Below are 10200 nucleotides of genomic sequence, written 5' to 3'. Positions count from 1 at the left end.
AGGAAGTTGACCAAATGCGGTAGACCCCTTGATGCCGAGATTGGTCATGGCAATGACATAGGGAGAAGAAGCAGCGTTGCCAGTGCCACCAGCGCCGAAGTAAATGTCAACGAGAAGAGGGTCGTTGTAAGCACAGCAGATACCAACAGCCAAAGCACCGACGACGAAGAAGATGCAGAATCGGTAGTAGACAGTCTTGAAGGCGTTCTTGATGGTAAAAGTAGGGCGCTGGGCCTCGGCAGAGACCATGGAGATATACTCGGGGCCTACAACAGTGAATGAGGCGCTGAAGAGAGCGGCGAGGAAGCCTTCAAAACGGCCCTTGTCACCTTGGCTGAGGTATGTAGCGAAGGAGCCGGGATTAGAAAAGTGTCGGAAGCCGTAGGCATCGTGTTGGGGGTTACCACCGCACATAGTGACGAAAGTAAAGGCAAAGAGGAGGAAGATGAGCACGAGCTTTCCACCTGAGAGCCAAAACTCGGATTCACCATAGAAGCGGACGGCAAGGACGTTGAGGAGACTAAAAATACGGTTAGTATTGACTAGTAACGGGCGCTCGATTCGATGATATGGACTTACCCGTAGCAGATGATGACTGCAGCGCAGATACCAGCGGTTGGGCCAGGGTTGAGAGCGTCAGCGTTCCAGAAGGAAATAACTGAAGTCAGGGCAGTAATCTCGAATGGAATAATAAGAGCCTCGTAAAGGAAGAAGTTCCAACCAGCGAGGAAACCAAGGGCATCGTCAACCCAGTAGCCAGCCAGGCGAACGAATCCACCAGCGACGGGCATGTATGTATTCATCTCGGCGATGGAGTTGTTGACGAGGGCAAGGACAATAGAGTAGAGGCTGTAGGCGATAAGGAGACTGCCTGGGCCACCTTTGGCGAGACCTCCACCGATGGAGATGAAGAGGGCTGTTCCGATGGAGCCACCAGCGGCGATAAGCTGGATCTGACGGTTGTTGAGTCGTCTGTGGAGATGGCCCATGCTATCGTCGATGCCATACTGAATGCTGGCATGGTCGCCTGCGACGGCGCTGCCTTTGGAGGCGGAGTGTCTCCTCTTTTCATCGTCTGACATTGTGAAGTGTGATGTAGAAGAAATGGAGGGGAAGGGAGAAGAGGAAAGAGGTTGCTGGAGACAAGGGCCTGAGGAAAGAGAAACGGGACAAGGAATCGAGAGGAAATACGACGTATTAAATAGTCGTATCGAGTAGGAGACGTAGATAGCAATCCCGAATGTACAACTACAACCATGGTTGTTGGGTATAGAGAAAGAGAGAGCTTATCTCGAATGGCCTGGCCTGTCTAGCGTTCCGACTACTGCACCAAGTTGATGGTCCAGGCCCTTGCAGTTAAGACAAGCTTAGACTCTGTTGGTGATAGTGTCAAGTTTGATCTGATGCTGAGTGGAGAGAGTGACGAAGATGAGGGTCTTTCCCCACGGGGAAGCTCTTGGTGTAGTTCGGTGGGCCCGAGTTAGGCTGCATTCACTAATTTATTCACTAACTACATTCACCAAGTTCCCTGCTCTTCAGGTGGGAAAACAGAGGAATTCGGCACTGGATTGATCGCGTATTAATGGGTGGGTGCGACTCGAGTGTAATTGGTTCCCAATCCAAGGTCACAGACTTGATTATTGAAGTTCTGGGGTAGTACAGGCTACGTCGCTGACCATTAAAGTCAATGCCCCGATACCGATAACTATGCCCGTAAGCATACTAGTTCTGTCCAGTTCAAGTCTGGACCAGCTTTGAGGAGTTGCACTAACAAACTGTAATATTGAGGCGTTGGGCATGTGAGAGAGACAAACAAAGTGATTAATCGACTACCTTGAAGAATTAAAGCCACGATAACGAGGACAACCACATATCTATTCACTAACGTTAGTATCTATTCTACTATCTAGCGACACAAGCTAAATGGGTCTTGTTATCTAGCAGTTAATTAGTGATCGATACTATGACGTTCAAAGTCGACAAGGGCTTAAAATCGCTCACCTAGTATGTCGCACCAAGATAATTGATGTCTCTGTTATCTGCCTCCTTTACCAGCAACCCAACCAACACACGCCGATCCCTGCAAGTCACTAAACTTGCAGTGCATGTACCGCGATTGCCTCGCTCCCACGCTCAGCTCTCCTCACGGATTCTCCGCAGCCCTACACCTTCTTCTTCCCCAAAAGACTCCAATCGAATCCATCCATCCAAACATCTAGAAGCTCTTGGCTAGCCACGCGGCGATCAACTGGAACAAACAAACACAAACAATGTACCGTGATTTCTCGGCTTGCTTCCAGCCGCAAAGAAAGGAAACTTTGTTTGCTCTCAACAGTGGCAATTACTCGATTATGATCGTATTTGTAAACTTCAGCTAGTCAACTGACCAAAGTGAATCAATCATACCGCGGCGAATTCATCATTACATGCTGCTTTGCTCAGCAACCGGTTGGCTGTAAGTGGTATAGTCGCAGAGTCTAGCCCATCCGTCGTCCTGGGATTATCTACGTACCCATACGCACGTCAAACAAAACAGGCAACAATAAACGACGCATCCATCATCATCGCATCCTTTGGATAGTGTGCTTTAATTGTCATCGCTGCAAGGGGTCAACGATACGGCAGTCGAGGCTCCGTCAAGCTGATCCATCTAGACTGTCAGAACAGTATCTCTGATATTGACCATCCCATGTAAATCCCTCGAACATGGCTTCCATCACAAAACAATATCCAATCGGGAATCATGCGGCTATCTTGAGCCTCAATATTAGCTCCAAGCCTCCAAACTTATCTCGGACATACCTCCTTAAATCGCCAACAAGACAAAGATAAGTTACACTTCCTCGGCCAGCTCAACAGGCATGTTGAACGTAAATGCATTGCAAGAAAGATAAGAACGTCAGTGTTTGTTCAAAAATACATCATCTCATGCTGATTCTCGATATGCCGCATTATTCTTGGATCACATGATCGGAACCTCATCCGATCCCCGTACTACGCCGCTCTTAGAATCCATCCTCTTTGCCTAAACAGGGAGGTGTGATATTTCCCGCGTGGTAGCTGGACATGTCTACTCCAACACGGCACTCGCTCTCCCGCAGGATTTCTTCCTGCAGCTTCCAGAGCTGTAAACAGTGGTGATGCTGATGATCTCCCGCAAGAGCATATGCGGGCGTTTATGGTGGACGTTGACAGAATCGTCCATGACCAATTACCTGCACGACATATTTAAATTCAGCCTCAACGGTAACGGAATGCCGTTGCAATTAAAACCAAGTGCGAAGAATGTCATGCCTCTCCTGACTTCAAGATCCCCTTGTCGGTACGTCTCCGTGCTAAACACCCTCATTTGGCTTAAGTAGCATGATTTCTCCTCACCCAACTATAAATCGTATGTACTGTGGCATGGTGGTTGCATGTTATGGGTCTTTGTTGCTCCTTTGATCTGTGCTGCAACCTATTCAGCAGCCCGAGCTTCATCGCCCCCTTAAGCTGAAGCTGTAGAAATTACTTCTCAGAATCAACGTCGTAGATATCTTGCCATCGTCGATGGGTAAGAACTGGCGAGTTTTGCCTCTTCCCCGGGGCGACACCGGGCTAACGGCACAGACTCCGTTACCATGGATATCCCTTCAACATATCTCTGCATAGTGCAAGCTAGTCTTGTCGTGAGGTGAGGAGTAGATTCAAGATACCAACAGCCACAACCGCAATAATAAGGTGCCTGAATGACAAGCGAGACGCCTGGTTAACGCCATCCCGAGAAACCTCCATCAACTCCGCATGCAACGCGTCTACCACCTCACGGCGATACTACCGAGATAGGTCAAGAGCCATATCTCTATCTCTAGTTATTGCTCTCGTTGGAGAAGTTTATAGGCTAAACTTGCCTTCTCCCACGCATAGCTTGGTAGTGGAGCGCAAAGACCACGGTCCTGGATCAAAGCCAGCATTTCCGAGGAGCATTCAGCTTATCCTTCAATCGGTTAACCTGAGAACCAAACACGCCCCTGGGAGTCCCATCTCCCCACGAAATGGACGTTAGCATACCCCAGATCTCACATGGCTTGAGGCGCCTACGCTAACCCTCCACATCTCACGATGGTGTGTTTTCCCCAGATTGCGGGGGATTCGCACCCAAGAGGGTCTCGAGCAGGGATACCTCGTGTGAAATTGGCATCTGCCAAGGCAAACTCGGCTGTGCAAGTGGCACGATATGGAGACTTTGAAACATAAGAGGGTGGCAGAGTGGTGTCTGTGTCTGGGGACGTGAAGAAGTCATCTCCACATCGTGAGCACTATCTTTTTCAGAGTATGGCGCGGCTGTTACTCTGGGTGGTAGCGAGTTTACCCCGGATTATCAGGACAGTCAGTATGTATCTCTATTATGTGGATCTGGCCGTTTTGAAAGACTTGCGACTTGTTTGGACTGGAGTTTACCAGGCAGGGGATGAGGCATAAGGTGCATACGAGTAACTCGGACCAGACATAAGCAATCTCGCTGATGAGGGAGACGGCTTGATCAAAGCTAGGAGGCAACGGTCCTATCAATATCAGGACGGTTGCAAGGCTTTGTTTGATCCTTAGGAACTGCGATTGTAGATGGCTAAACATTTCCCCGTGGGTATCTACGAGTATAGCGACACTTTTTCTATCCGTACCTCTGCTGCTTGTGCGACTGAACATGAGAATATATTCAGGATATAGTCTATTTTATAATCAAACTTGAGGTAGTGTGTTCTTCGTTTGTTTTCGCTATAATAAGACAAGTTCATTTGTCTCCAGCCATGAATAGGACTGTCAAATTGGATAAAGTAGAGAGGAAGAGTATAGCGTACTAGGCAAGGTTTTCATCTGATATCACACTTGCATCTCTTTTAAAAATGATAGTTGCTCTCCAGATTAATTAAAACCTACACAAAAGATCTTGTTTGTTTCGCGTTGATTGTCATTGCGGAAGCCTGCCTTGTCCATCTTGACAACACACATTGGCTTAGCATTCATTACTATTTATTGGCTACATGAAAACATTACATCACTTGACACGATACTGTTACTCTATAAAACAATATTTTGAGGTACTTGATCTCTTAAACACTAAAAACACGTCAAAGCAGGCTGCTCAGAGAAACGATCAGGTGCAGGGTAACCAAGATCGCACGAATTTTAATGAGAGTTTCAACAGAACAGATAAAAAAAAGTAAGGGTTAAGCATTGCAGGGCAGTGAATATTTAATCCGTAAGCCAGTGCGAATAAGGGTCGTTTCAAAAACTTAGAAACGATGCAATGCTGGGAAACCTGCTGGTGCACAGAATTGTCAAACAGGGCATCTATATGTTCGCAAGAGTTTACTTAATCCTACCGATTTGCAGAAAAGAGTGTGCTATGGTCAGACAATCGGCAGTGTATTCTCTTTAATAGACTATTGACCTGCCTACATTGATAATTCCTCGTTGGGATGAGAGAGTCTCATCTTGAACGTGAAATTCAGCTCGAGAGCCTCTGTCGCATGCGTGAATCACCGAATAGTCTGCGGCATATTGTCTATAAAAGCATAAAATCGTCCATGCTGATGGAAGTTACATAAATATACCTTTTCAAAGTTTTCCAATAAAAACGCTTAAGAACGAAGAAAAGGCTATTGTCTCATCTCTTATAAATTGTTCTTCATGACAATAAGTCGAGAGGAGCCAGATGCAGGTTGCCCCACCTCGAAATACCCGCACAGACCATTTACTTTGATTGGCTGGCAACACGCTCCTCCTCAGCAGCTCTCCTCGAGAAAGCAACCGTGATCAAACTAGAGACAACAAATTTCCATCACGAATTTACGAAGCATCTTTCCACGCCGCCCGCGACCATCCGATCGACGCGCGGTCACCGGAAACGCGAGAAAATTATGATACAAGACTCATAAAACTGCCGCCGCCCCAAAGCGATCGGACACGAACTGTTGCGACACCGCGATCATGGCTCAAGAAAACGAAAACCCAAACGATTTCTCCTCCTTTGACGAAACCGAATGGAAAGCCCAAGATGCCGCCGATGACCGTGAAATCGCAAAGCTCCTCGGAGATTCACAAGATACCGGCGGTGCTGGCATCAATTTCGATGCCGTAGAATTCGACCAGACGGGCAAGGCCGACGACGCCGAAGACTTCGAGGACATCAGCGACGATGATTTACCCGACGAGGAGCCCAGTGCTGGCGTCTCCATGGAGATGCCTGGACTCACAGATGATGGAGGCACTAGTAATGATGCAGATGACCTGTTTGGAGAGGGTCCGTCCTCGCCTGATCCCATTCTTGGCCCTTCCTCTCCTGCGCCTCACGTTCGCGATACCGACACTGGCGACGATACCCAGCCTACCGATGTCGGCCTGAGTTTTCCTGGAATCAATTTCGACCCCGAACCTCATCTCGACAACCAAGACCCCGACATCCCTGCCCCCGCCGAAACCGTCGAAGACCTACTCAAAGCCACATGGCCTGCCTACAAGAAGGGGCATGTTCTGACATGGAGCGAACTCCTTCCTGCTAAAAAAGCTACCTGGAAGGAGAAAAAGCCCACAAAGAAGCCAAAGAAACTCGTCACTAGCAAGCTTACTCTCGAACTCGCTCCCGACCAAGAGAAACTCTTTCGCATCCCTGGCACTGCGACCATTAGCCGCAAAGCCAGGCAGGCAGAGGAGAGAGGCCTCGTTTACTGTGGCCTCGACGAACAAGACGAAGCTCAGGATAACATCCAGTTCGATCTCGACCAAGACTCCGACTCCGAAACAGTCGCTGGTTTTAGCCTTCGCGATATTGAACTCGCCTGCGAAGATTGGGGCAGTCATATTGCCATAGTTGAAGCTGAATTCGAGGCCCGACAATCCGCTGAGCAAGAGAAACAGCAAGCAAAAAAGCGATCGTTCGAGGAGCAAGATGATGAATGGGATGCAGAGTTTCTGATGGACCTTGGCGACGATGGACCACCACGACCAAAGAAACGCAAGACGCTCAAGCTTGGCCTCCCCGAAATCCCCCGCTACGCCGCCCCTTCCTTCGACAACTTCGAAGAAGCAACCCGCAGAGGTGCTAAGCGTGTTCAACTGGACATGAGTGATCCTTACTTGCTTATCGAAACTCAGGAGCTTCAACGAAACGCAAAGCGACCTCGCACAGACAACAAGCTGACGCGCATGGCAAATGGTAACCTCGGAAGGGGTGTTGCTAACCGATTCAATATTTCCAACGACGAGGCATATGAGGCGTTGAAAGAGAACCACCAGAGCAAGGTCCGTGCTACGCTTGGCAATATCTCTGTCGAGCATAGTATGCCTGCTATCAAGCTCTCATGGCCTTACTACAAGGTTAAGCTTGGCGGCACAACTGATGAGTACCATCGTCCTCGTTTCAGGTATAAGAAATTTGCTGGCCATATTATTAAGTTTGACAAGCCTACACACCACAAGCGCAAGATGATGAAGGGCAAAGCACACGAGGTCTTCCTCAAGTCCAAGGATTTGAGTATCAACGACAACTCCACTGCTGTTCTCTATGAATATTGTGAGCAGCGTCCACGAGTACTCAGTAGTTTTGGTATGGGCAACCGCTTGATCAATTATTACCGCCGAAAAGACACCACTGAGGACGAGCAACTACCCAAACAGGATCTGGGAGAGTATCGCATGCTTCTTCCCGAAGATCGTTCACCTTTCTCTCTATTTGGTACAGTTGACCCTGGAGAGACTGTCCCGACATTACACAATGAGATGTACAGAGCTCCCGTTTTCAAACATAATCCAAGAGGTAGCGACTTTCTCGTTGTTCGCAGCACCACTGGAGAAAACGGTTCTAGGTGGTTTCTACACAAAATTGACCACCTTTATGTTGTTGGACAACAATTCCCCTCAGTGGAGGTTCCGGGCCCACACAGCCGCAAGGTTACCAACGCTTCGAAAAACAGGATGAAGATGCTCGCTTTCCGTATGATTAGACACAGCGACACCGACAACTGTCAACTCTCCGATATTACCAAGCATATCGCCGACTCCACCGATACTCAGAATCGTCAGAAGCTAAAGGAATTCCTACAGTATGACAGAGACAGCGGCGAGAAGGGTATGTGGCGACTGAAGCCTGGGGAGATACTGCCTGATGAGAGTGCGATACGGTCTATGATCAAACCTGAAGAGGTCTGTCTTCTTGATGCCATGCAGCTGGGTATTAAGGAACTCGAAGATGCTGGCTACGACCCTCGAAATGCCTCCCTCGATGAGGATGTCCAGAACAACGATGCCGAAGGCGAGGAAGAGGATGTCGATGATGAGGGTAGCAAGGTCGCCAAGGGCGGTGCCAAAAAGCAGCAGGAGAAGCAGGAAGAAACCCTTGCTGACAAGATGGCGCCATGGAAAACGACCAAGGCATTCATCGACGCATGCGCTCAAAAGGCCATGCTTCAGCTCCACGGTGAAGGAGATCCGACAGGTCATGGTCTTGGTTTCTCTTTCATTCGTACTTCCATGAAGGGAGGATATATTGAGGCAGTTCAAGGACCTCTGGCTACGTCTGCAGATGCGATGGAGCGTGAGAAGCGAGCTAATGGTGGCCACGCATACAACGTCAAGAAGCAGCAAGCAATGTATGAGGAAGGTATTAAAGAAATTTGGGAGAAGCAAAAGACAACTCTGTCAGACGGCCAGGAGCACGATGATAAGGACGTCGCGGTGACCGAAGACGAAGACGACAGATTTAATGTTCAATCAGCCATGACCCCAGCACAGTTCGACGACGGTACCAGCCAAATTAGTGGTTTGACTTCCGCAAGTCGACAACAGAAACGCACTATCCGTATCACTCGAGATTTCCGAATGCCCGATGGCAGCACGCAGAGCCGAATCGAAATCGTTCACGATCCGGTAGTGATTTCGCAGTATATGAAACGGCGAACAGAGGCGGACCTTGAATCAAGAGAGTATGTGCACCCACCCAATACGGCCCCAGCAGTCCATCGACAAAGAAACAGGGGTGTTGTAGCTAGACGACCTCGACGACCATACGGAGTCGGCACCCCTGGCTCACAAAAGGACATTGTTGGATTGGAGTTCAGAGCACCAGCTTACGTATATCTATCAACAGCATCTATAGCTCGCGCCCTACGGGTAATGCCGACCACGACCGTCTTGCAGGCATTAGGTATGTTCTACTTTGCCTCGGTGCTGATCATCACTAACGATTATGCAGAATTAAGAAGGAGCTGGAACGACTCGAGAAGAACAAGGCCCGACGACAAGCTCGAGAGCAGCAGAAAGAGCTTCACCAAAAGGCTAGCACAGGCGACGCCGGATCACCCAGTGTCAATGGCGATAAGGTCCCTACTGGAACCACCCGCAAGTGTGCCAATTGTGGCCAGGTCGGTCATATCAAGACCAACAAGAAGTATGACTCCCCCTTCTTCACCAGTTCTTCCTTTTGTTTCACCCCCCCCTCCCTGTGCGTCGTATGATTGGTATGAAACTCCAGACGACGGGACGACAAAGAAACAACGAGCGAAAAAGTCTCAGTTGCAGATTCTTATACAACAGTGCAAAAAAGACAAGGCTCGCGAGGCCAAAGCTGCTGCCGAACGAGAAGACAAAGAGCGACGAGCCGCTGAACGAGAAGTGCTACGTATGCGACAAGTTACCAGAGCCAAGCGGCTACGTGAGAAGCAACGAGCGGCACGTGCTGCTGAAGCCAAGCGGCAACAAGAAGCGAAAGCTGCGGCGAGACGGAAGCGAGAAAAATTGCAGCGCCAACGCAAAGAAAAACGAGATCTTGAAGCAGAACGCAAGCGTGCTCTGCGCGAACTCGAGCGTATACGACGAGAGCAGCAGAATCCCACACCGAAATGGCGAAATGGAAGGGGATGGCGCTGAACACACCAAACCAAACAAGACATCTTCTTCAAAACAGTTTACTAACTTTTTACTAAAGGTTATGTCCTTTGCTTAACGGCACGATGAAGGCAGACAACGGCGCTGCTGAGCATGGAGGGTTTGGTAACTACAATGCCCCCGGAGGCGCGGCTGGATCACCGATTTAAACGACCAGTAATGGGGATTGAGCTAAAAGGGAAAAGAAAAGGCTACATGTTTATTATTCTTGGGTTTGTATTACTTACAATAGTTGATGGCATTGGAATGGAGTTGGGGGGACTGCTTCATGGAAAAGGG

The 10200-nt window shown here is 48.9% G+C and overlaps 2 protein-coding genes across 2 annotated transcripts in view; one reads left to right on the top strand and one right to left on the bottom strand.

Annotated features, from left to right (window-relative positions):
• The window catches only part of FGSG_13562 (uncharacterized protein), a gene marked incomplete at both ends in the record, with an annotated part of 1715 nt that extends 633 nt beyond the window's left edge, over nt 1–1082 (bottom strand). Inside the window, 2 exons of the mRNA XM_011330111.1 lie at nt 58–520; nt 580–1082. Coding sequence (XP_011328413.1) covers nt 58–520; nt 580–1082 — 966 coding nt within the window. The remainder of the gene's footprint in view (nt 1–57; nt 521–579) is intronic.
• Nucleotides 1083–5970: 4888 nt separating this feature from the next.
• Nucleotides 5971–10070, top strand: FGSG_09338 (uncharacterized protein; the record flags this gene model as incomplete). The annotated part of the gene is made up of 4 exons (XM_011330110.1): nt 5971–8960; nt 9125–9181; nt 9230–9478; nt 9962–10070. 4 exons carry the CDS (start codon nt 5971–5973, stop codon nt 10068–10070), a joined length of 3405 nt encoding a protein of 1134 aa, XP_011328412.1.
• Nucleotides 10071–10200: the final 130 nt, after the last annotated feature.

Source organism: Fusarium graminearum, chromosome 4 (assembly GCF_000240135.3).
Source record: "Fusarium graminearum PH-1 chromosome 4, whole genome shotgun sequence".
Classification (NCBI taxonomy): Eukaryota; Fungi; Ascomycota; class Sordariomycetes; order Hypocreales; family Nectriaceae; genus Fusarium; species Fusarium graminearum.
Note: the sequence above shows the minus strand (reverse complement) of the source record. Positions and strands in the feature narration are given on the sequence as shown.